The sequence below is a fragment of the Cryphonectria parasitica genome (assembly GCF_011745365.1).
Source record: "Cryphonectria parasitica EP155 unplaced genomic scaffold M406scaffold_11, whole genome shotgun sequence".
Lineage (NCBI taxonomy): Eukaryota > Fungi > Ascomycota > Sordariomycetes > Diaporthales > Cryphonectriaceae > Cryphonectria > Cryphonectria parasitica.
This window is the reverse complement of record NW_024468919.1, coordinates 307,602-331,119: the sequence shown is the minus strand read 5'-3', so window position 1 is coordinate 331,119 and position 23,518 is coordinate 307,602. Positions and strand designations below refer to the sequence as shown.

Genomic DNA, 23,518 nt, shown 5'->3' with positions numbered 1-23,518 from the left:
CCACCACCTCTGGCGCCTTGTGCAGGAGGCTGGAGTTGGCTCTGCTCGGGCGTGGCGCTGGTTGTTGTCATAAATGCGCTCGGGTGTGCTGCCTGGTGGTTGGGTGCTGCCGGGCTCAGCTGCGGCTTGATAGGCGCTGGCTGGTGGATCTGATGCTGTTCACCATTCTCCTGTGGCGGATGAGCATGCACGGCATCAGACATGACAGAGAATTGTTGTTGATTAGCCTGCATGCTTGAAGGTATATCGCTTGCTGGCGTGGCCTGTATAGCTTCTGAAGACATAGGCGTTTGCTGCTGCTCCTGCTGAGGAAAAGGAGGAGGCGATGAAACCTGCTGAACGTGCCCGGGGATGGGGGCTTTGGCAGGATCTTGCCAGTTGGGCTGTTGTTGTTGTTGTTGTTGTTGTTGCTGCTGCTGCTGCAGCAGCATCGCCGGCATCATCATTTGCACGCCTTGCTGTGGGGGCAATTGTCCTTGCATCTGTGGCGGAGGGGTGGTATTCTGCCCTGGCATATACTGCTGAGGCGACGGGTATGGCGCCGTCATCATCGGCTGTGGCGTCCCCTGCTGTAGCTGCATCTGAGGAGGATACTGTTGGTACGGTCCTTGGATCATGTGAGAAGGAGGAGGCATCTGGCCCTGTATCATCCCCGGCATCATGGCAGGGTGCTGCGCCCACTGTTGCTGTGGGTGAGTCTGGTAGGGGGGCATGCCCGGCATCCCTGGGAATGGCTGAGCGTACTGCTGTGGGACCACCGCTGGCGAAGGAACGTTCATGGACTGGCCTCCATACACAGCAGCATAGCCTTGGGGAATAGGCACCTGATCGTAACGGGGTTCGGTGGCGGCGGAAGCAGCAGAAGAGATTTGCTGTTTCAAGTTCCTCGCTCTGGCAGATGCCTGCGAAATGTTGGCCATCGGGTGATGTACCTGTTGTGCAAATCTCTGCTGCTGTTGTGGTTGCTGTGGCAGCGTTGCCTGTGGACCGTGACTGGATGAGGTGATTGAGCTGATCGAAGGCCGTCCAGAAGGCGGCTGAGTGCCTTGATAAGAGGCCTGCGAGGACGGCTGGGCGGTGGTAGTGGCAGCAGTGGAAGTCTGCGAAGGAGGCTGCTGGGGCGGCTGGGCGTGCACGCGCTGCTGGATCTGATCGGGGTTCAGAGGCGGTGGCGTTTTGTCAGGCGTCTGCCTCTCGTCCTGGTAGTTTAAGTACGGCTGGGAGTTGGTCCTCTCGTTATCCGGGCGGGCTTTAGGCGGTGACTGGCCCGGAGGAGCCTGGTACATGGAGTTTGGGGGCTGGCCCAGGAGCTGCTGCGCCTTGGATGGCATCTGCTGCAGACCCTGTGTCACGATCTGTGGCTCTGGCACCATGGGCTGCTGTGTCTGCTGCCGTATAATTGATGAAGGAGGATGGGACTGCGTGGTTGTCGTTGTTGTCATGGTCGTGGTGAAGGACGCGGGGTACTTGGGGCCATACTGAGGACCACCTGGCGGTGACGGGCTCACGACGTTTTGCTGCTGCTGCTGCTGCTGCTGCTGCTGCTTGGACTTCTTGGTAAAAGCTCCCAATATCTTGGCACTTCTGCTCTCCTTTTCACCCTTGGGCCTCGTGTTGTCGTTATTATTGGAAAAGGAGGACGAGGACGTTTTGTCCTGCACGAAAGTCTTGCTCGTCTTGAGCATCCTGGCAAAGGCGCTGCTGCCCTCCTTGTCGGCACCCCCCTCTTGAGATGGCGTGGCCGTGATGGTGGTCTCGTAGGGAGGGCGGCCCTGCATGACGTAAGGGGAGGAGGCCGAGGAGGGGCCTGATGGCTCCTGGCTGAGTCTCGGCTGTTCGGGAGGACCATTCTGCGCTGGTGGGGGCAGACCTCGCGCCACGGCCCCCCATCCCGCTGGATACTGCACGGATGGCTGAACAGAAGCAGCAGTAGCGGTCATCTGTGGTGCTGAAGGCCTGTATACGGAGGCTTGTTGGGCGACCAGTGCAGGGTGGCCCTGATTTGGGTAGTGCTGCTGGTGCTGCTGCTGCTGGTGGTATTGTTGGTCATCAGCCATGCTCCGATACCCTCCTGCTCCTTCTCCGTCCGCTGCTGCTCCTCCCTGCCGATCCTCGTGGTTCTTGGGAGGTACACTTGGAGGCATGTTGGGCTGCTCCTGGCTGAGGGCGGGGGAGGTAGATGGGGTCAGCTGGGAGGCGCTCTGGCTCTGGCTCATGGCAGACGGGTTCTGGGATACCCTCCTGGCGTGGGGAGAGTCCTGGCTGCTCTGGCCCACGCTGCTCGGGTGCTCTTCTATGTCGATCGACGAGGATGTGTCCTGTAGGCCTGTATGAGCACTGTTCGGAGGTGAAGTGGACGTGGAAGAGGAGTGGTTGACTGGTTTTCGTACCGGTGCCTGAAGAGATGCGATGTGCACGGGATGATTTTGTTGTTGTTGTTGTTGCTGCTGCTGCTGCTGCTGCTGCTGGGAGATGGAGCTGGACCCAGAGCGGATTCGACCATGCGCGTCGAGAACCGGCCTCCTGGGCCCTCCGACCTCGATTTGGTTGACGACAGACGTGGACCTCCCTCTTCCCGTCTCACTCGCGGGCGAATTGTGTCCCGAGATGCCAGGAGAGTTTGGGTTGGAGTTGGGAGATCGTTCCACCTGGCGGATAGGGATGGCCGTTGCAATCTGGACCATGCCTATGGGAGACTGTGGGATCTGGACGGAGGCCCGCAGTGGCACTGGCAAGGGTTGTTGTTGTTGTTGTTGCTGGTTTTGTTGAAGAAGATGCTGCTGCTGCGTGGGTGGCTCTGACCTGGGCGCAAGATTGCTACTGTTCACCATGCCTCCTGAAGGTTGCGTGGTGAAGGGACTCCCAGACTGTGTGACGGGCGATACACCAGGAGAGGATCCATTGCCCTGCAGATGATGAAGGTGGTGGTTGTGATTCAGGTGCTGGCCTGTCGGCACGGCCGTAGGGGTAGAAGAGGAAGGCTGGGGAGGGGTGTATTGTTGTTGTTGTTGTTGTTGTTGTTGTTGTTGCTGCTGCTGCTGCTGCTGCTGGGCCTGCTGTTGTTGAACCTGGTGTGCCAGACCCGCATATTGACCCTGTGGTGGGAGGACAGGAGGCTGACCTGGCATGCCCAGCGAATGCGCCAGGAAAGATGGGAAATGGCCAGGGTTTCCAGGTCTTGGTGGTGTTTGTCCCTGCTGGTGCATCATACCCTGCGGCTGGCCCAGTCCGGGCGGCGATGAGGGGAACTGCTGCTGGTGCTGCTGCTGGTGATCCTGTTGCTGCTGCTCCCTCGTCTTAGACTCTGAACGCTTTCCGAAGATGTTGGAAATAAAATTCCCTGGCGTGACCTTTCTGCCGCGGTCTTCCTCAGCAAATGACGATCCCCCTAGAGCCGGAGGTGGTGACATAAACCCTTGTGCTGACGCACTGCGGCCGTGATCTGCCACGCTGGGCCTTGACTCGACCGTTGCACTCCGCTGACGACCGAATGCGCCCATCTGCGGGTCGCTGTTCATCATGGCCCCAGGGAACGGTCGCTGCCCTGTCAAAGAGGGCCTTCCCATGGGGCCCTGGGCAAAGTTATGTCCCTGCGGTTGGGAGAGCTGGGTCTCTGGTTGCTTATCACGGTTCAATATGCCGGTGAACTTGGAGAAGCGCTTCTTGGGTCCTCCTGGCCCGAACCCGACGATGGGCGGTGGGCCTGGTACGCCCTCCATCGTGGAAGGGCGTGACAGATTGTGCTCCGAGGCCGACGTCGTCATGAAACCCGGAGCAGGGCTGCCAGATGGTCGTGAGAAGAAGTTGCGCTTCTTCTCTGAGCCCGAACGGTCTTCAAATCCAGGCGCATCGTAGCTCGAGCGGCCTTCGTTGGCGGTAGCGACACCGCGGAGGCCAAACAGGTTGGAGGGTCCCTTTCTCGCCTGGTCCTCGATGGGCACACTCGCCTCGGAAACACCGTCCCCGTTCACAGCTGCTCCCCCTCCGGCTCCCCCAGTGGTGGTGGTGGTGGTGGCGCCTATCCTGCTGCGGATGCTGGAGAACATGCCCGAGTTGCGCTTACTCTCGGGCTGCTGATGCTGGCTGTATCCGCTCTGGCTGCCGCTGCCGTTGGTGGAGACGCGGCCCAGGGCAGCGCCACCCTGCTGGGCAAAGGGCGGGTTGGGAGGCGCATACCCATTCCCACTCATGTTCCCGTACAGACCCTGCGAGGAAGACTCGCCGCCCATGGAGGGAGGAGGGCCAGAGGGTCGGTGGATGTCAGGACGACGTGCATCTGCAGGAGAGTGGGTCGGTGGTGAGACGGAGCGGGTGGAAAGGGCAGCTCCAGTCTCCTTGTCGATTTCAAGTGATTGCCCATATTGTTGTTGCTGCTGCTGCTGCTGCTGCTGTCTCAGGGATGAGATGCTGGGTGAGTGTTGGTGTCTACGCGGGGAGAGAGGTTGTTGCAGGTGAGACTGTTCTTCCTTCCAGCCCGGGGGCGGGGCGAAAGTGCCATTGGACATGAGACTGGGCGACGGCATACCCGGTGATGGTCCTCCTGAGGGGTAAACCCCTCCATACTGTTGCTGCTGTTGTTGCTGTGGTAGTTGTTGATAGTGATGACTGCTGTTTATCCCAGGCTGGCCATTCTGGACAGGAGGAGATTGAGATTGAGGATACTGGGAGCTCCCATTTTGGTAAGGCTGCTGCTGGTGGCCTATGGACTGCTGGCGCTGGTGCTGGTGCTGGTGTTGCATCTGCATCTGCTGCATTTGGGATGGCTGGACGGCAAAGGAGGATGAGCCTGGTTGGGTTGAGTAGTTGTTGCCGCCGCCGTCGCCGCCGCCGTTGCTGTTGTTCATCATCATCATCATGTTGGGCGGCGAGGACCGGGCAGCGGACGTGCCGGAGGTGTTTGAACCGACGCGACGATGATGTTGAGGATGGCTCGAATTGGATGAGTTGAGATCAAAGGAGCCAACTGCAGCGGTGGGAGGGGTGGTGGTAGGTACCCAGGAATGTGATGGCGACGGCACGTGGCGTGGCAAAGAAGAAGAAGAAGAAGGCGGAGGCTGCTGACGGTCGCGATCACCATCCACGCTGAAGTCGAGGTCGAGATCGCCGGGTGAGACGACACCCAAGGCCGAACCAAAGTTGGGCCCGGGACTAATGGGAGGGAGACCAATAAAGGAAGGTTGACGTTGTGGCGGTTGGTTGTAGGTGGACGACATGGTCGTGTCTGAGGCTAAGAAGAAGCGACAAGAAACTAAACCACTCGAGGGAGAAAAGATAGAGCAGATAGGGCAGCCAGAGAGACAGAGAGAGTGGCCAGCATCGGCCTGTGTCACGGGACCTCCAGCCGAATAAGCAAGGGAGGAAGAGAGAGAGAGAGAGAGAGAGGAGAGATGAAGAAGAGGGGGGGGTTGGTTAGATTGGAGACCCAACCGCCAACAACCAACAGCAAATGGGAAGATTATGCGTGAGAGTGTGAGTGAGAGAACAAGAAAGTTTCCAGGCTGCAGATTCGGGTGCAACTCTGTGGCCAAAAGAGGTGTGGTGAGAATGGAAATGGGTGATATAGAGCAAGTGGCCTGCTGCCTGCCAGGTACTGTAGTAATAAATCAATAACCGTACGATAACAGTATAGCCTTGCAGTGCTCGACGAACCAAAGCTGGACCTGGATCTGGACCTGGACCTGGATCTGGACCTGGACCTGGACCCCTCGTCAAGGTAGGTGGTATTGTATCTGTACAAGTAAATCAAGAGGCTGAATAAAGGTGGGGGAAGAGAAAAGAAGAAGAAGAAGAAGGGGAGGGGGGGGGGGGGAGATGATGCTACTGCTCCCGCCGACAATGACAAAGTATCTTGTTCGGACAAGCTGATCAACGACGGGCAAGTTCGCATAGGGCACGAAGGATGAATGAACGGCAGCTCGAAACGTGTCGTGCCAGGATGAGGAGGGCGTCTAGAAAGGGTGGAGGACAGGACTGACAGAACTGACAGCTGCTTGGTCTTGCGTGCCTCTGGTTTTCTTTTCTCCTCACGCGCCCGAAGGATCGTGGCAATTTTCCTGAGCTGTTCAGCTGGGTGGGGAGTGTCAAGAGGGGGCCCTGGCTCGACCACATGCATGCGTTGCTCGGCCTCGTGGGGTGCTTGAGGATAGAAAAGAGAACCGCTTTCCGAAGGATTCGCCGGCATTTGCGGGTGCGCGTCCTTTAGCGAATGTAACGCCAGCTCAGCCTTTTCCTTCTTGTTCGTAGTATGTGTGCCACAATATTATGCATGTGTGGCTCCGAGACGCTGGGTAGCTGCAGATGTGTAGACGGAGGAAACGAGAGAGAGAGAGAGACGCAAAATAAGAGATAAAAACGACAGAGAGAAAGGAAGGAAAAAAGATTATGTACATGTAGATTTCGATACGTACAAAATTTAGTGTTGATTGATCTCAAGTAGGAAGGAGACACCATGAGGGTTGCCTAGATTTGTGACCTGACGATGAGCAAGTACAAAACAAGGGAAAGGGCGGGCGGTACTGGGGACAGTAACATGGCTTACAGCAGAGCCCCAAGTTACAGCACAGAGCATAGCACCAAATTGTATTTTTCAGCCCCAAGCCAGTCAGTCAGCCCACAGCAGGTACACAATGACAGGGGCTCAAACTACCAACCTCCCCCCCAGCAAGAACTGTTCTCTCTCTCGCCCCATTATTTCCTATCAACAAGATTAAGCAAGTACTTATCCACCTAGAACATCTTGGCTTCAACAACATTAACACTCGCCTAAAGAAAAAGGATAAATCATGGGATAAAAATAAATCTCAAATAACCGGGGACTCCCCAGCCAGAACCCAACAAACCAACCCCCTTCAGCGTTGGACAAAAATTTAATAACAAAAAATTAAAAACCACAAAACGGCTGCGCCAAGCCACAAACCCCCCGTTGAAAGGACAATTGGGGGGATTTCGATATGGGGCCTCTAATCTCTCTCTCTCTCTCTTATGCTTGACTACTACCAACGAAAAGAACCACAAACGGTTACAGTCAGACGCTACAGGGCTGAACCGGCCCCATCCCGCCGGGTCCCTCCTTTTGTCTCATCCCCTCTCCCTATTTCGTTGTTCAGCTGTTCAAGTAACCTGCCACACAACTATGGAGTACAAGTACATGTGCAGTAGTGCGGAGAAGGTACAGTAGCATAAAAAACGGCCGAGGCTAGTTCAGGCCAGGTCGGGGTGGCACGGGTTAGGGGGGGGGGGGAGCTTTGAGATACTGCCTGCAAATGCACGCCCTCTTTCTCAGCTACTAAATGGACGGTCGTCTCTACGAACGATAGACAATACTCTCACTATGAGTAATTGTAATTGCGCATTCCATGTCGTGACCCCAAGAGTGAGAAACGTCTCTTCTCCTACGGGTGGACTACGAACACGGACCTGCATGTCATAAAACTCCTCCAGCCTCATTCAATATGCCTCCGATGGTCATTCCACCCACCACCCACTGCACCATGCCAATACTATCAAGAGAAGGAAAATGAAAAGAAAGAGAAGGGGGAAAAACACAATAGAGCCTGGTCATGTAGAGAGATTGCAGCGTTCCTCCCACCTGCACCACCTGGTTCATAAGAAGAAAAAAGAGCCAAAGGAACCCCAAAAAACCACACCAAAAAAAAAATACTAAATGTAAATATGTTCTGAGAAGAAGAAGAAGAAAAACAACACACCCTCCCACCCCCCTTCCTGTTCTCTTTTCTTTCATCCCTTCCTCTCCCTCAGCTTATTCTTCCCTTTACTTAGCAACCCCTTGCCCATCTTGCCGGCACTCTGCAGCAGCTCCTTGCCCTTGGTGCCGGCCTGCCCGTGCATCAGGTGCCCTAGCTGCAGCTGGGCCGCGCTCGCCCCCGGAATCCGCACGCTTCCGCCCCCGCTGGACCCCAGGTGCACCGGTCCACCATGCGCATGCTGCTGGCCCGTACCTGCATCTGCTGCTCCTCCTCCGGCTGCTGTGGAACCAGCCCCTCCGACACCAGGGGCGCCGCTGGGCCTGGGCCTGCTGTTGGCAAGGATGGCCACGTCGTCGCCCGCGGGTGCGTACTGGAAAGAAGGGCCCCCGTGGGCGTGCTCTGGGGTGGCGAGGATCTGGGCGAGCCAGTCCATGAGACCAGAGGGTGTAGACGCAAGGTCCGACCGGGCCTCGAGCATCTTGTATACGCGCTCTGGGGATGTGGGCAGGGACATGATCTGCCGGAGGCTTGCGATGTGCTGCTGCTGCTGCTGCTGCTGCTGCTGCTGCGGTGAAGACGATGGCTGGTGAGCATCATCCCCACTGCCACCCTCTCGAGCAGGCGACGGGCTGCGCGGTAGAGGTATGTCATTGGGTGTTGTCTCGGACGTGAGCGAGTCGGCATGCCGGGGCTGCTGGTGTACTGCTGCATTCTCGACGTCGGACGTTGGGGACCACGGAGATGTGGGTGATATGACGGTAATCTTTTCTTCGCTTCCCGAGAAAAACATGCTCCCACGGTTGTTTGTGGGTTCTGCTGTGAGGACCTCTTTGCCCGAAGGGGAGACTGGCGATTGTGGCACATCACTGTCTGAGGTCACTTGGTATGGCGGCCTCTGTTCGTCCCTGGAGGGTCCGTTTTCTACAACCTCCTTCCCACCATCATGGTCGTGCTCATCATGATCCTTATGGTCCCCATCGCGTCCAAAGTTCAACACTGGCAGAGAGATGAGAGGAGACATGGGGCCGCCTGAGTCGACAGGACTCAGCTGGGGCGGGGCGGCTGAAGGTGAACCAGTAGGCTCCTCCTCTTTGGGGAGTTCCGGGAGGGGATGATGAGGATTCACAGTCGGTAGTGGTGGGCTGGGATCGCCTCCTTCTTCACCAGCTGCTTCCCATGAGAAACGGTCCCGAGCCACATCAGGCCTGGGCGGGGCCTCTGGCTCGTTGGCAGCAAGCGGTGGCATAGCAGACTCGGACGTAGTAGAAGGGATGGGCTCCACCTTGTCCTTGTCCGCGTTCACGCCCAGACGCCCTAGAACCTTAGCCTGCTCCTCAGGAGGGTTATTGCCATTGTGGTCATGCTCATCCTTGGTCGTATCATCCGCCGCTGCTGTCCAGTAGTCGCCATACACATCATTGAGATAGGCGCTCTCGCGTGCGGCACTCTCGTCCTGAAATGTGTTCAGATTTGAGTGAGACGAACGGACTGGGCTGAGGCTGCGCATAATCTCATCGCGGAGGACGTCGCTCTCCTTGAGTGGTGAAGAGTCCGCAGTGCTGGCCATTGTGTCTACCCTGCTCATGGGATGGGGTCTCTCCACAGCAGCGGATATTTGTTCTGTTGATGGTCGTCTCCGTGGTTGTAGGGGTGCAGGCGCATCGTCAGGCGCTGTTGATACTACCGCTGCCGCCGCCTCTGACGAATTGCGAATCTCGGCCCCGTCGTCATCGGGTGTGTGGCCTTCATCGGTGTTGCCAGTAGTCTTGGTAGGGTCTTCTACATTTGCCAGCGGACTTGACGTGTTCTGCAGAGATGAAGGAGGAGGAAGCATAGCAGACGCTGGTGCTGCCGATGCATGGTGGCTGGATCTGCTGGGCCCTCCTCTACTACCAGCATCGCTCTTGGTGGGGCTCACACTTCGCGGCGTTGGTGTTCGCAAGGGCGCAGGTTTGAGGGAGGCATCTTCTGTCCGCTCGCTATTGTTGCCAGAAGATGTTGACCTGTCTTGACCGGCGTGCAAGGCCAGACCACTGCCAATAGATTTGTTCTCCTGCTCACGGAACGGTGTGGGCATCTCACTGGGGATCGAAGTCGTCTCGCTGACCCAGCCGCCAGGTATTGACGGTCGGAACGGCCTGGGCTGTCTAGGTTCTTGGATCTCTTGTTGTTCTTCTTGGACAGCAGACGGTGCAGCAGCAGCAGCAGCAGCAGCAGAGGGTGGTAGTTGCTGTGGCCTGCTCGAAGTTGTGTCGCTCATGAAACCTCCGCCGCTGGAGAAGAAGTCGCTTCCAAAACCGGACAGGCGATTGAGGTCTGGCAGTTTGGGGCTGGTCGAGAACCTCTTTCGGGGCTCCTGTGGTACTGTCTCGTCCATGGTGGACGGTTGCGACAGTGCTGGCAGCAGTGAAGATTGTACTGGTTCTGCAGGGGCACTACTCATTGTGGGCTGTGAAGGCGCGTCGGGTTGTTGAGATACTGCTCGATCCAGATCATACTCGCTCTTCCTCTCCGCGACAGCTGCCAAAGGTTGTGAACGCTGGCTGCCGTCAGTACCTTCTTCTCCATTACCTTTGACACCGCCGCCGGTCTGGACAAGACTCGACTGCACTGTAGAAACGTTTGGCTCGTGCTCGTAGTCTCCTTCCTTGGCCTGCTGTTCCTCGCTCTTTTCTACCTCGGACGGCCTTGGCATCTTGGGCGGTGCAGGTGGTGCGGCCAACGATCCGCTGGCTGGTGACACGGACCGCGAGGAAGTTCGGGGCGGGTGCATACTGGAGTCGACAGTCAAATTAGGCCTTTCCCGACTGGCCATGCTGCTCTTTCGTGGGGGGTAATGAGGTTGAGCTACATTCGCAGAGTAGGGCGATGTCGACGTCGACAGTGCGGACTCGACCTGCTGAACGGGTCGCTGTGACTGGACACCTGTGTGGATGTGCAACGAAGGCGGGCCCGTCACGATCCTGTGTCCTTGTGTTTGTCCCCCTAATGCTCCTCCTGATGAGGAGCCCTGCCTCTCCATGGCTACCCTCTCGCTGGGCCTGAGACTGCGTGCTGACCCGCCGGATCCGGAGCGAGACGTCGAGTTCCCGCTGTCCTGTTGTCCGATCGAGCGCAGGCCCGCCAGCCTACCGGGGCGCGTGGGATGTTGCGCCAGAGCCATAGGCGGGTTTGCTTCTGTAGGGCTTCCACTGTCGCCAGCGCCGTATCCTCCTCCTCCTCCTCCTCCTCCTTGTTGTGCTTCTTCTTCTTCTTCTTCTTCTTCTTCTTCGTCTTCGTCCTCGTCACCTTCATCCTCGGCTCCCCAGTCATCGCCGCCATAGTCAATCTTCTTGGCCTCGACCCATTTCCGCGTCTTGTTCCGGTTGAGGTTGGTCTTAAATCGCTCGTTGGCGAGGGTGTAGGGGCTAACCGGAGTCCTGTAGTAGTGCGACGAGCGATTAGAGTTTTGGAGGTTTGTCTGGGAAGAAAGTTGTGTTGAAACCATGCTGTCGTGTGCAAGCCTTTGAACTTACGCTGGCGAGCGGCCTTCCATGTCGGGCAGACCGCTGTGAGCTGTGCGCGTCCTGGTGAAGACGACCTGCGTGTGCGAGGATCGGGGGAAAAAAAGATCGCTGAACGTGCGGGCAAGGTGTATCGTCCGTTAGGCTATCATACCTCCATTGGGAGGACTGTGGACCCGGCTTGCGTGTTAAGGTCTAAAGAGAAGACAAGGAAGATTGGATGATAAGTTAAGAGGCTATGTCATCCAGTATGTCATTCCTCTGCCTCGAGGGGAACCAAAAAGGGAAAGGAAAAGAAGAACAAGAACAAGAAAAAAAAAGGTTTCGTGAGAGAGGCGGCTGTGGCTGCGCAGAGGGAGGGAGACAGACCACTGATGACGACGAGTCGGCGAACTCGAGCACACACCCAGTGGGGACGACAAGGGAGGATATAATTAGCTGACGGATGAGGGGAGGGGGGAAGGAAAAAACACAAAAAAACAAAAAAAAAAAAAAAAAAAAAGAACACCCTCGTGTTGCTGTGTGGATAGCCTTGGCCTCTTCGAACCCACCCTCTTCGTTCAGCGCTTCTAAATTGAGGACGATGCTGTTGTTCGAACAACAGAAAGTACATGGACAGAGAGAAAGGGTAGAAAAAGGAAGGGCAGCCAGAGTAGGACAGAACAGGTTTGTTTGCCAAGTTTTGTGTCCTGGCAGGTGACAGGAAGGCTGGTAGGCTGCTAACGAAATAAATGCATTGTCGATCTTCTAGCGTTTAACCTTTCTGCGGTACTCATTGAGGCGGAGGAGGACTTGCTAAAGATATTCTCCTTCTTCAAGGACTGGACGGTCAGGTTTGCTCGGTATCAATAATGAGTGAGGGGCTCTTCATACTATAAAGAATTAACCAGTCTACTTATACTTGACTTGTCTTTTCTTCCCTCTGGCACGCGATAGCTGGCGCATTGGAATGACAGGTGATGCCCTGGAGGACATCTCCGTCCGGGATGTGATATGCCACTTGGTATGGAATTTCGCTGATCTTCCCGCATGCCACCAGGCACACACAATGGGTTGTCTGTACCTAGTATTATGTCATTGTGTGCCATACACTTCAGTCCACAGCATCTTTTGCAATAGTTCATGTACATAGTTATAAGGTTGTTTCTCTGCACCCCCTGTAGAGCGTGTCTCTTGATTGTATTGTCTTCCGTCGTAGAGAATCCCTGGAGAGGGAAACCGTTGAATCAGAAGAACGGCTGCAAAGGGGGGGGGGGGGCAGAAACAGCACCGCCGAAGTCTGACAGGACCCCAGCCTGAGGGGGCTGAGGCCATTACTATATGGGCACCTCAATACTAAACTGTACAGCACTATGGGAACTGCGTGCCAAGATGCTTCCCGAGATGGGTGCTGCAAGGGCGCAAACTGATTCATAGGGGGCAACGGGGGCGGGGGGGGGGGGGAGCAGGGCACACCAGGGCAGCAGGTGGTCAATGAGCAGAAGGTTGGCCAGGTAGTGGATTCCTCCTCAAGCGCTGCCCCAGAAAAATATGTCAGGGACAGCTCATCTCTAGAGGGTATGAAGACTAAATAAAGTACTTTTCAACCTGGTGATGATATCTGCCGTCTGATGCCCTTGCCATGTGCATCTAAGCTTATCCAGAAGTGGTGGTTGGACCCAGTTGGGTGAACGAGAGCATCCGGGCCAGCATGTGAATCCGAGGTGCCTAGGTTCAGGCATTTTCATTATCAGACGATCTGGGGCCTGGCGAATATGAAGACATCCTCCTACACAGTTAAGTCACTGTGAATCAAGATGGTCAGCATTGTTTGGGGTTCATCATTCTGGGCATCGTCTCAAATTCAGGGGTTCGCAGTTGCGGAGGCGGCGCTAAGTTGAACCCCCGGCGGGCCTGAAGCACATGCCCCAGACACCACGTTGCCTCATTGCAGCCAGCCACTGTCGTAGCCTGCGCCTCTCTGCCAATGTCCCTTTTCTGCTCACTCACTTTCTCTGTCACTTTTGTCTTTTTCCTTCATTCCAAACATGGCTCAGTTTTCTTTTCTTTAGACTTCACGACAGACAACACCAGCGTATCCAATTCTCACACCACTGACAAACTGGGGCTACAACACGAATTCCTCCCAGAATTTCAGATTTAACGAAAAGAACTTTTTGTAATAATACAACGCAGGAGAGAGAGAGAGCTGTTGCGACAGAGCGAAGAAACCCACGGGCCATCAGCTGCGACTTGCCACTTCGCTACACAACAATTCGATTCATCGTCCAGTTCGCATCCCCCAATCGAAGGCTTATCATAATCACCGACCTGTTTCCTACGATCCCTCAAGTCCTCCTATCGCGCGCCGTTCCAGATATCGACCTCGGAGCCTAGATTGATCCACGCGCCACGACCTTTTCGATCCTCTACGCCACTCACTGCCTGCTGCAATCAAGAAATCACGCTGGCTGGGTTCCCCGAGCTGCGCAGGTCGCTTCATCTACCGCATTTCGCTTATTCCAGACCGAACGACGATACGCTCGCTCTCCCTCGATCATTGTCCCTTGTCGCTTTCCAGCGCTCTTAATCCACCGCTGTCATGGCCGTCACCAACATCCAGGACCGAACCTCAGAGGTATGTGCGATCTCCTACTCGATGACCGCCTTTCCCACCCGTCGGCACGATCCAGCTGGCGACGTGATGATGATGCTGACAAGACGCGCACACACGTCTACAGTTCAAGTCCATATTAGCCCAGGCGCAAAGACGACAGGCCCAGTCCAAGGTCGGCTCGCAACGGCGCTCCCTCCTCACCGACGCACAGAAGGCCGATGCAGATGGCGCCCGTCAACCCCGACGATCCGACTTTGCGCGCAGGGCCGCTGACATAGGCCGGGGCATCTCGGCGACTATGGGCAAGCTGGAGAAGCTGGCGCAGCTGGCCCGCCGCAAGACCCTCTTCGACAACCCCGTCGAGATCAACGAACTCACCTTCGTCATCAAGCAGGACCTGTCGGGCCTGAACCAGCAGATCGCCGGCCTGCAGGACGTCGTCAAGTCGTCGCAGCAGGGCGGGCAGCGGGGACAAGAGTCGGAACACAACAAGAACGTCGTGTTGCTGCTGCAGGGAAAGCTGACGGACGTCTCAGCCTCGTTCCGCGAGACCCTCGAGCTGAGGACCAAGACCATACAGGCCAGCCGGTCGCGGCAGGAGAACTTCCTCAGCTCCGTATCCACATCCGCAGCGATGCCCATACAGCAGTCCGCGAGCCCGTTGTACGGCACACCCAAGACGGGCACACCCGTGCCCGGCGGTGATACGCTCTCGCTGAACCCGATACCGAGTGACCAGCAGCTATTGATGATGGAGGAGGCCCAACCCCAGAATGCCTACATACAACAGAGAGGAGAGGCCATCGAGGCCATCGAGAAGACAATCACGGAGCTGGGCAGTATCTTTGGACAGCTGGCAACAATGGTGTCAGAACAGACTGAGATGATGTGAGTGCGCCTGGCCTGAGGAGCAAGGGCAGAAATCCTGACTGACAATCTTCAGTGAGCGGATAGATGCGAACACGGAGGACGTGGTGGACAATGTGTCGGGTGCCCAGAGGGAATTACTAAAGTACTGGGGCAGCGTCTCCTCGAATAGGTGGCTGTAAGTCTCTAACGCGTCTTCTCCTTTTTAACTGTGAAACAAACCTAGACTGACCCCAAATCCCACACTATAGAATTGCCAAGATGTTCGGCGTCATGATGATATTCTTCCTGTAAGTTCTATTGTATACGCACTGGTGTTTCAAAAAGAGAGATGTCAGAGGGCTTGACTAACATTGAATCTTCCAGGCTCTGGGTTTTGATCGCTGGTTAGACGGGGCATGGTGGTAAATCAAAATTTTCAGAATCTTTTTATTCTTGTAACAATATGACAGTCTTGCCTTGGCGGCCAGAGCAGACTCAGCACTGGCTACTATAAAGGGGTTTGGAAAAAAAGACTTTACGGCCTACGAGATATAATACGGCGTCCACAGAGATCATGAATAGACGCACGGCAGTTTGTAGCTGCCTTTCTTCCTCCTTTTCGTTCTTCTTTTCATCTTTAGAATAAATCAGAATTGATTTCACCTAGGCTTGTCGTCTCGTAAGAGGCTTATGTCAATATATATACTAGAGGGCGTCCAGTGGCAGGAGGATTACAATTCCGAGGACATTTGTAGCCCTGAGAAGAATGACGCCAAATCGGTGAAAGAAACCACCGAAGCCGGGCTGGGCCAAGTTCTAGGAAGATCGGATCAGCTGCATTTCTCGGCGAAACACGCCGCTTTCAATGTAGTACGTAATGGTAGCACCAACTCAACAGCGGCAAGAGCGGGTCTCCAGGCCTACTCTACCACGGTGCCAATTACCCTCAAGCTTGGCAATGGCGGGGGAGGGGCAATGAATCGACTCCGTTGCGATGGCGTATATGGAGGAGAGGGACGAGGGTGGATCAACGAGGTGCGCACCTTGAGACACAAGATCGTATTTATCCGGGGCAATTCGCCTACTTACTTACTGCTCATTACCATGCTCTGTTCTCTAGCCAAATCGGTATCTACCACCAAGCGACAGCTTCTTGCTCTTCCCCTCGTACCCCTCGTGACGCAGATATACAAGCATACAAATGCTATCAGTCGATTGACCATAGACCAAAGCAAACCACCCAAGAGAAACAACTCATACAAAATGGCAGACCTGACCTTCACACTGAACACAGGGCACAAGATCCCAGCCATCGGCTACGGTAAGATAGCCCTAGGGTTCACGCAGCTGTGCGCATCCCTCCAAGCACCGCGAGCTCACGATGTTGACCTCTTGTTTCCCTTATAGGCACATGGCAAGCCGCACCTGGCGAGGTCGCAGAGGGCGTGTACCATGCCCTGAAGTCGGGGTACCGCCTGATTGACGCTGCCTACTGCTATGGCAACGAGACAGAGGTGGGACAGGGTCTCGCGCGCGCCTTCAAGGAGGGCATCGTGAAGCGGGAGGATATCTTTGTCGTGACCAAGGTTTGGTACGTTTGCGTCCTCTTCTCTTTTGAGTGGTTTTTTTTCTTCTTTTTTCTAAACATCTCGCCTGCTGACAATGACGCTCCACTCTTGATAGGACAACCTACAACACCCGTGTAGCCCTTGGTCTCCAGAAGTCTCTCGACGCCCTCGGCCTCGACTACGTCGACCTGTACCTCCTCCACTGGCCGCTCCTGATGAACCCCGAGGGCAACGACGACAAATTCCCCAAGCTGCCCAACGGCGAGCGCGACATCATCCGCGAGGGGTATCACCACACAGACACGTGGAAGCAGCTGACGGCACTGGACAAGACCAAGGCGCGCGCGGTGGGCGTCTGCAACTACAGCAAGAGGTACCTCGAGGAGCTGCTTGCTGCCGGGGGCACCGTGCCAGCCGTCAACCAGATCGAGAACCACCCGGCGCTGCCGCAGAACGATATTGTGGGATTCTGCAAGGAGAAGGGCATTCATATCATGGCCTATAGCCCGCTGGGATCGACGGGCGGGCCGCTGTTCAAGGAGGAGAAGGTGATCAAGGTTGCCCAGAAGCACGGAGTTGACCCTGCGGCAGTGCTGTTGAGCTGGCATAGTAAGTTTCTCTCTCTCCCTTGTCTCCTTTGAGACCAAATTATTTCAAGAGACTTTGACAAATGGTGTGTGCCGCTGTTTGCTCATTGTATGCCTTCCCAAACAGTCCCCCGTGGAACTACCGTCCTGGCGAAATCCGTGACACCGGCGCGCATCGAGGCGAACCTGAAGCTCGTCAAGCTGGATGATGAGGACATCAAGCTGCTGAACGGGTACGGCGAGGAGTTGGAGAAGACGGGCAAGGTGCAGCGGTTTGTGTACCCACCTTTTGGTGTCGACTTTGGCTTCCCAGACAAGTCATAATCTTGCATTTTCAAAGTGAAGATAGAGAGAGAGAAAGAGAACCAAATAAATAGTACAGCATAGAATCAAAATACAGGTTGACACATGTAAATTTTTGAGATCGTCTTTCTGATGTATTTCAATTAATTCTTTCGCATTCTTTTTTAATTTCTTTTATCGCTCCACCCCCTGTAATTTTGGTTTATATAATCTTCTGTATTCTTGTCTACATGTTTACCATGACTTTCAAGACCAAATTTCCCTTATCATCCTTGACCTTACCCGCCATGTCGAAGGCGTCAGGGATGCTGTCGAGCGAGTCATACCTGTGCGTGATCAAGTCCTCCACGGGTGGGAGCAGGGGGTTCTTGCTCGACAGCAGCTCGATGACTCTTGGGTATGTGTTGGCGTAGCGGAAGACGCCGATGAGGTCGACCTCCTTGAGCGAGGCGGCTGAGATGGGCAGCGTCTGGATCGGGTTGCCCATGCCGATGATCATGATCTTGCCGCCTGGTTGTGTAGACTAAAGTCCATCTCATCGTCAGACTCACATAAAGAAAAGAAAAAAAATTGAAAAAGAGAGGGAGAGAGGGGGAGAGGGAGAAAGAGAGAGAGAGAGGGGGAGAGAGAGAGAGAGAGAGAGAGAGAGAGAGAGAGAGAGAGAGAGAGAGAGAGAGAGAGAGAGAGAGAGAGAGAGAGAGAGAGAGAGAGAGAAAGAGAAAGACAAAGACAAAGACAATTCACACAAGATTCCAAGAAAACATATATAACTCACGTAAATGGCAGCCTGCAGACAGCTCTCCACACCAGTACACTCAAAGGTAGCATCCACCTCGCCAATCTCGTCCCCACCGGCGGTCGTCGCACCGGCGACCAGCGCAGCCACCTCCTTTGCAAAGTCAAGCTTGGCCTCGATACCCTCGGGCCTGCGCATAGGCACGACGACGCCAGCATCGGCAAACCCCCTCTCCTGGGCCCAGGCGACCCTGTCGGCGTTGATATCGGCGACGACGACTTTCCCGGCGCCGAGGACCTTGGAGACGGCGCAGCACAGCAAGCCCACGGCGCCGGCGCCCAGGATCAGCACGGAGGCACCTTTAGGCAGGGCGGCGCGGTCGCCTGCGTGCAGGGCCACGGAGAGGGGCTCGACGAGGGCGCCGTGCTCGAGGGACACGCCGTCGGGCAGGCGGTGGGCGAGACGGGCCGGGTGGGTGATGACTTCTTGCAGGGTGCCCTGGGCGTGGGGGAAGGACTTTGCGCTGGAGCGGAAGCGCATGTTGCGGCAGATGTTGTAGCGGCCCGAGGTGCAGAGGTGGCACTTTTCGCAGGGCAGGCCGACCTCGAGGGCGACCTTGTCGCCGGGGGCGAGGTGGGTGACCTCTGCGCCGACGGCCTGGACGACGCCGGCGGACTCATGGCCTAGGGTTAAGGGCTCGCGCACGAGGATGTCGCCGTTGCGGTAGTGGGAGAAGTAGTGTAGGTCGGAGCCGCAGAGGCCGGTCGACTTGACGGCGACGAGGACGTCGGTTGGGGCGAGAGGTGGTAGAGTACGTTCTTCCTGGGAGAGGAGAAGGAGAGAAAGAGAAACCGAGTTAGGTCCTTTATTTCGTTTCCTCTTTCGTGATGTGTCTGTCGGATTTGCTAGAGGAAAGGATCTTAACTTACTACTTTGAGATCCTTTGCGCCATGAAGCACAGAGGTTCTGACTGTCTGAGTGGCCATGATGAGATGTGTCGGATGTGTTTCGAGGTTCTACAGGAATAGATAGTATAAGGATGATGTGTGAAGATAATGAAAGTCTACTAGGGGAGGAGGTCAAAGTCTAAGAACGCAGTATGAGACTGTAGTAGTGATGGTGGTGGTAGCAATAATTGAAGAACAAGAAAAGGGATAAGAGTATCCGGTGTGAACCTCACTTGTGATGAAAGGGAGAGCAATGTTTGGTGGATCTATTTTCCATATTCTGGACCTCGGCGGAGATGTACAAAACCTAAGTCATGCAGTAAGAAAGGGCAATGAAAATGACTTGACTGCTCCGATGTCGACCGGGCCAAGCAAGACCTTGACTCCATCATCCCGCGGGGGTCACGATCAAACTGGTTTAAGTTTTGGACGATGCGGTATACGATATCCATGCGGGTATGCGGTCTCGTCTCTGTCCGGCTAAACCTTTCTGCGGGGTGTCCGGCACGGTGTCCTGGCCGGTGCCGTTGTGGTTGAGTCAGCTCATAACTTTTTGTCATTTTGTTTCTTTGGTTCTCTTCTTCTCCAATCGAGAGTCGAAGCAAAACACTCAATCGTGACCATGAATAGAATACATTGTATTGAATATATGTTGACCACACAGAGAGAGAGAGAGGAGAGAGCAAAGAACAGAAAACATAGACAGGAAAAAAAAAAAAAAAAAAAAAAAAAAAAAAAAAAAAAAAGACAGTCATTCTCCAAGTACGACGTCACAGTTGGGCTCACAGTGGGAGGACCCCTGCAAGGCCTGCAAATGCCCCGCACTCGTCCCCTTACGAGGGGAAAACGAGGGGTAACTCTCGCCGAGAACTGCCCCACCTGCTCAACCCACTGGCGATTTCCCGCTTTGACGCGGGTTTCGGCCAGGGAAGGCGCGAGAGAGCGGCAATGCGCCGATGATAGGAGCCGAAATAGAGAAAGAGAGACCCTCATCCGGCTGGAGACATCCGGCTGGTGGTGTGGTGTGGTGTGGTTTTTATTGGGGACTTTGTTTACTGTTGTTTTATGGTTTCCCCCCCTTGCAGGAGAAGAGAAGGACGACAGGGGATTGTTGTCTTGAATCGTGGAATGGTGTATAAGTTTCTCGTCTCCATCCTGGTTGACTGACTTTCTGTGGTGTAACCTGCATTTTTGAGGCCATCGCGAGAAGAGTAGCAAGACTCGAAGGACACCAAGCAAACCCAAAGCTCATTGCAATTCTTTCCCCCTTCCCCTCTCGACTTACAGCAAGGGACATGGCCACCAATGCTCTCTTCTCCCTCGAAGGGCACACTGCCCTCATCACAGGCGCCACACGCGGCATAGGCCAGGCCGTTGCCGTCGCCCTCGCTGAAGCTGGTGCAGACATTATTCTGATCCAGGTACGTCGTCAGTCTCTCGCAAAGAGAAACGATGTCCCTACCAAATCCCATCCACACCAATCAATGCGTGGACAGACACATACTGACCAGGCTGGACACCATCCCTCGTGCAGCGCGACACGTCGAACCAGGCCACCCGCCAGGCCATCGAAGCTCTCGGGCGCAAAGCACACATTTACACAGCCGACCTGGCCTCTCCAAGCGACGTAGCCGGCCTCGTCCCCCGCGTGGTCGCTGACGGCCACCAGATCCGCATCCTCATCAACTGCGCCGGCATCCAGCGCCGGTTCCCCTCGGAGAAGTTCCCCGACGAGGAGTTCGCCGAGGTGTTGCAGGTGAACCTGAACACGCCTTTTGCCCTGTGCCGCGATGTTGCCGCGCACATGTTGTCGACGCTGTCGCCCCACGACGTCACGGGCCGCGTTGGATCCATCATCAACTTTGGCTCGCTGTTGTCGTTCCAGGGCGGCATCACTGTCCCCGCCTACGCTGCCAGCAAGGGCGGTGTGGCGCAGATGACCAAGACCTTTGCCAACGAGTGGACCGCCCGCGGGATCACGGTGAACTGTATCGCGCCGGGGTACATTGCCACGGACATGAACGAGGCGCTGCTCAACGACCCGGCGAGGCTGAAGAGTATTTCGGAGCGGATCCCTGCAGGGAGATGGGGCACGCCTGATGATTTCAAGGGGCCTGCGGTGTTTCTTTCGAGCAAGGCCGGAGCATATATGAGCGGCCATACACTGACTGTGGATGGTGGGTGGATGGGGAGGTGAGAAAGAGAGAGAGAGAGAGTGTGTGTGTGTGTGTGTTGGTTAGATGAGAGGAGAATTGAGATGAGAAAAACTTTGGCAAGGTGATGACGAGTCTCAAGTTTTACATTTACAAAGCTGATACAGGCTGCATAGAATACTACACTATATACTCCGAGTGTTGGGGGAAAAAAAAAAAAAGCAAGAAGAAAAAAGAGGGAAAAACAATACCAAACTGGCTTCATATCATCCTTTCCAGTACGCCGGCTGATTGAAAAAGAGCTTAAACTGAGTGGACAACCAAACATCTTACAACATGAATTGCTTTAGTACAAGGAACCCAGAGAGCTGGCCACGTCGACATCCGAGGTAGGCGGCGTGAGATCCATGGCGAACCACTGCGGCATCATCATCATCGTCGTGGCCATCGACCCCTTCCCCTTGTGGCGCGCAGACTCCTCAACAAAGGCGAGATTGCTGTTGAGAAGATGATAGTGGACGCCGCCCTCTTCTTCAATCTCGCTCGCTCTCGAGTTCACCACCGCCTCCATCCAGACATAGACCCTGCCCGCGTCCGCCGTCTCCAGCCTCCCAACACAGAGACCCGAGCCGGGCCCATACGCACACAGCTCCAGCGATGGGGACGGAGACGGAGACCACGACGAGGTCTCGCTCTCACCACCCTCTTCCATCTCCTCGTCCTCGTCTTGGAGCGGTGGCGTCCAGAGACCATCCGACTGCACCGTCCACCGCACCCGCCCGCTCACGACCAGCGCCCTGCAGAGCGGGACGGTCTTGTCGTTGAAGAGGTTCTGGTCGTTGTTGCCAGCGTGCTGCTGGTCTTGCTCGTCGGCATCATACGCGACCACGCCCTTGATCCTCTCCCCGTGCGCGCCGCTCGCCATCCGCACCGCGACGTCCCCCTCGGCCATGGCCACCACCTTGTCCATGTCAAAGAAGAACATGGCGCCCATCCAGTCCAGCACGCTCCTCCACATCCTCTCCTGCTCGTCCTCTTGGTCGTCTTCCTTTTCCTGCTGCTGCTGCTGCTGCTGCTGCTGCTGCTGCTGCTGCTGTTGTCTCCCTTGGCGCCGCCCCGCCGCCGCCGCCGCTGCCGCGGGCACCTCCACCACCACACACGCCCACCCTCTGTCCAGGACATCCTCGCACGTCCTCGTGTGTCCTGTGCGGTCCTGCGACAGAATCACCGCCACTGGACACTGCCGGCCCGTCAGGAGCGTCTCGAGAGGCACACGCACAAAGGCTGGGATCTGCGGGCGCCGGACGGCCGGCTGCACCTCGTCCAGACGCTGCCTTACACCACCACCGGGGGCCATCCCAGCCACGTCCGGGTGCGTGGCCGCGTCGTGGATGTGGGGGATGAGCACCTCGTCCAGCGGGCTGTTGAGGCCACTCAGGCCGGCCGCCTCGACGTAGTAGGCCTTTTGCAGCTCGTAGGCCATCTTCTTGAGGTTCTCACTGTCCGCCGCCGCCGCCGCCGCCTCGTTGTTGTTGTTGTTGTTGTTGTCGTTGTCTCCTCCTCTTCTCTGTGATGAAGACGCAGGGGAAGGAGAGGAGGGAAACCTCGCGACGCGAGCGAGGGCACACGCGCGGAGGAAAAGGGTTGCTGCGCGCTCGGCGTTGCCTGGGCTGAGCAGAGAGGCCCTCGCGTCTTTGGCGTGCGACTCTGCCAGTTGCAGAAAGGCCTCGGTGTAGGCCTGGGCGCGGGCCGAGGTGATGCCGCGCTGGATGAGGGATGTTATGAGGGTGGCGACCTCGAGATATGAGGCGTCTTGAAAGGGGTGAGCTTGCCGTTTGCACTGTGGGAAGGGAGTCCAAACTTGTTAGTAAGAGCGGTTTGAAAAATAAGAGTAGGTCCTGGGGGAAAAGGGCACCCCGGGGTTTTCGGATATTGGGGGGGGGGGAGAGAAAAGGAACAACAGGAACATACAGCTGACTTCCATCTTGTCTCCCACAACGTCTTGAGATCATCCGCAAGACTCAAATCATCTACCCTGCGCTTCCTGTGCCTCCTCTGCTGTCTCCGGGGGCTCTTGGGTGACCACAGGCCCCCGAGGGAAACCTCATGTCGGGGCATGTCTTCTGGGCTCAGCGTGCGGGCCGGCGACATGGTTTCTTTTTGTGTCTTTTTTTTTTTTTTTTTAAAAAAAAAAGGATCTCTGGCTTTTTAAGGTGTATTCAACGAGACCACCTTGTGGACCGAGTACTTTGCAAATTCACCGTCCTCTGGCCTTTTGTAGACGTAGGTGTGTTTCCGGACGCAGATGTGTGGTGATTTGGTGCCGAGCTGTTCACTCAGGCTACGTCGGACCCTGTGTTTTTTTTTTTTTTTTTGGTTGGTATGTAAGAAATAGAAGGGAAATTGCCTATATCCGGGGGTGTATCCCGAATAAATGTGATGCGTATGTGTGAGAGATAGAGAGAGTAATAGAGGGATATGAGCGGAGCAATGACGTTTTGGTTTGTAAGGCCAGGGAGGGGGAAGAGAGACAGAAAGAGTAAGAGGGATGATGAAATAATATGGTCCAA

At 55.7% G+C, this 23,518-nt stretch overlaps 6 protein-coding genes across 6 annotated transcripts; 3 read left to right on the top strand and 3 right to left on the bottom strand.

Annotated features, from left to right (window-relative positions):
* Positions 1-7,737: 7,737 nt before the first annotated feature.
* On the bottom strand, positions 7,738-11,241 carry M406DRAFT_353936 (uncharacterized protein; the record flags this gene model as incomplete). The annotated part of the gene is made up of 2 exons (XM_040922796.1): positions 7,738-11,125; positions 11,222-11,241. 2 exons carry the CDS (start codon positions 11,239-11,241, stop codon positions 7,738-7,740), a joined length of 3,408 nt encoding a protein of 1,135 aa, XP_040770926.1.
* A 2,072-nt stretch (positions 11,242-13,313) lies between these two features.
* M406DRAFT_297266 (t-SNARE) lies at positions 13,314-15,270 on the top strand. The gene is made up of 5 exons (XM_040919303.1): positions 13,314-13,826; positions 13,930-14,693; positions 14,749-14,850; positions 14,924-14,962; positions 15,039-15,270. Exons 1-5 carry the CDS (start codon positions 13,791-13,793, stop codon positions 15,061-15,063), a joined length of 966 nt encoding a protein of 321 aa, XP_040770925.1. The 5' UTR covers positions 13,314-13,790; the 3' UTR covers positions 15,064-15,270.
* Positions 15,271-15,917: 647 nt separating this feature from the next.
* On the top strand, positions 15,918-17,133 carry M406DRAFT_269769 (Aldo/keto reductase; the record flags this gene model as incomplete). The annotated part of the gene is made up of 4 exons (XM_040918027.1): positions 15,918-15,975; positions 16,062-16,245; positions 16,338-16,831; positions 16,937-17,133. 4 exons carry the CDS (start codon positions 15,918-15,920, stop codon positions 17,131-17,133), a joined length of 933 nt encoding a protein of 310 aa, XP_040770924.1.
* Positions 17,134-17,288: 155 nt separating this feature from the next.
* On the bottom strand, positions 17,289-18,834 carry M406DRAFT_297260 (GroES-like protein; the record flags this gene model as incomplete). The annotated part of the gene is made up of 3 exons (XM_040919302.1): positions 17,289-17,635; positions 17,888-18,670; positions 18,778-18,834. The coding sequence occupies 3 exons, from the start codon at positions 18,832-18,834 to the stop codon at positions 17,339-17,341; spliced, it is 1,137 nt and encodes a 378-aa protein (XP_040770923.1). The 3' UTR covers positions 17,289-17,338.
* Positions 18,835-19,870: 1,036 nt separating this feature from the next.
* On the top strand, positions 19,871-21,171 carry M406DRAFT_358655 (NAD(P)-binding protein). The gene is made up of 2 exons (XM_040923962.1): positions 19,871-20,216; positions 20,330-21,171. Exons 1-2 carry the CDS (start codon positions 20,091-20,093, stop codon positions 20,990-20,992), a joined length of 789 nt encoding a protein of 262 aa, XP_040770922.1. The 5' UTR covers positions 19,871-20,090; the 3' UTR covers positions 20,993-21,171.
* Positions 21,172-21,238: 67 nt separating this feature from the next.
* On the bottom strand, positions 21,239-23,099 carry M406DRAFT_353931 (uncharacterized protein; the record flags this gene model as incomplete). Its single annotated transcript, XM_040922795.1, has 3 exons — positions 21,239-21,532; positions 21,594-22,788; positions 22,920-23,099. The coding sequence occupies 3 exons, from the start codon at positions 23,097-23,099 to the stop codon at positions 21,504-21,506; spliced, it is 1,404 nt and encodes a 467-aa protein (XP_040770921.1). The 3' UTR covers positions 21,239-21,503.
* Between the last annotated feature and the right edge of the window lie 419 nt (positions 23,100-23,518).

What these genes read in the sequence shown, in the direction of transcription:
- M406DRAFT_297266 (XM_040919303.1), top strand. Translation starts at nt 13,791, where the DNA reads ATGGCCGTCACCAACATCCAGGACCGAACCTCAGAG. An exon ending in TCAGAACAGACTGAGATGAT is followed by an intron (nt 14,694 to 14,748) that starts GTGAGTGCGCCT and finishes GACAATCTTCAG; the next exon opens with TGAGCGGATAGATGCGAACA. An exon ending in GTCTCCTCGAATAGGTGGCT is followed by an intron (nt 14,851 to 14,923) that starts GTAAGTCTCTAA and finishes CCCACACTATAG; the next exon opens with AATTGCCAAGATGTTCGGCG.
- M406DRAFT_358655 (XM_040923962.1), top strand. Translation starts at nt 20,091, where the DNA reads ATGGCCACCAATGCTCTCTTCTCCCTCGAAGGGCACACTGCCCTCATC. An exon ending in CAGACATTATTCTGATCCAG is followed by an intron (nt 20,217 to 20,329) that starts GTACGTCGTCAG and finishes TCCCTCGTGCAG; the next exon opens with CGCGACACGTCGAACCAGGC.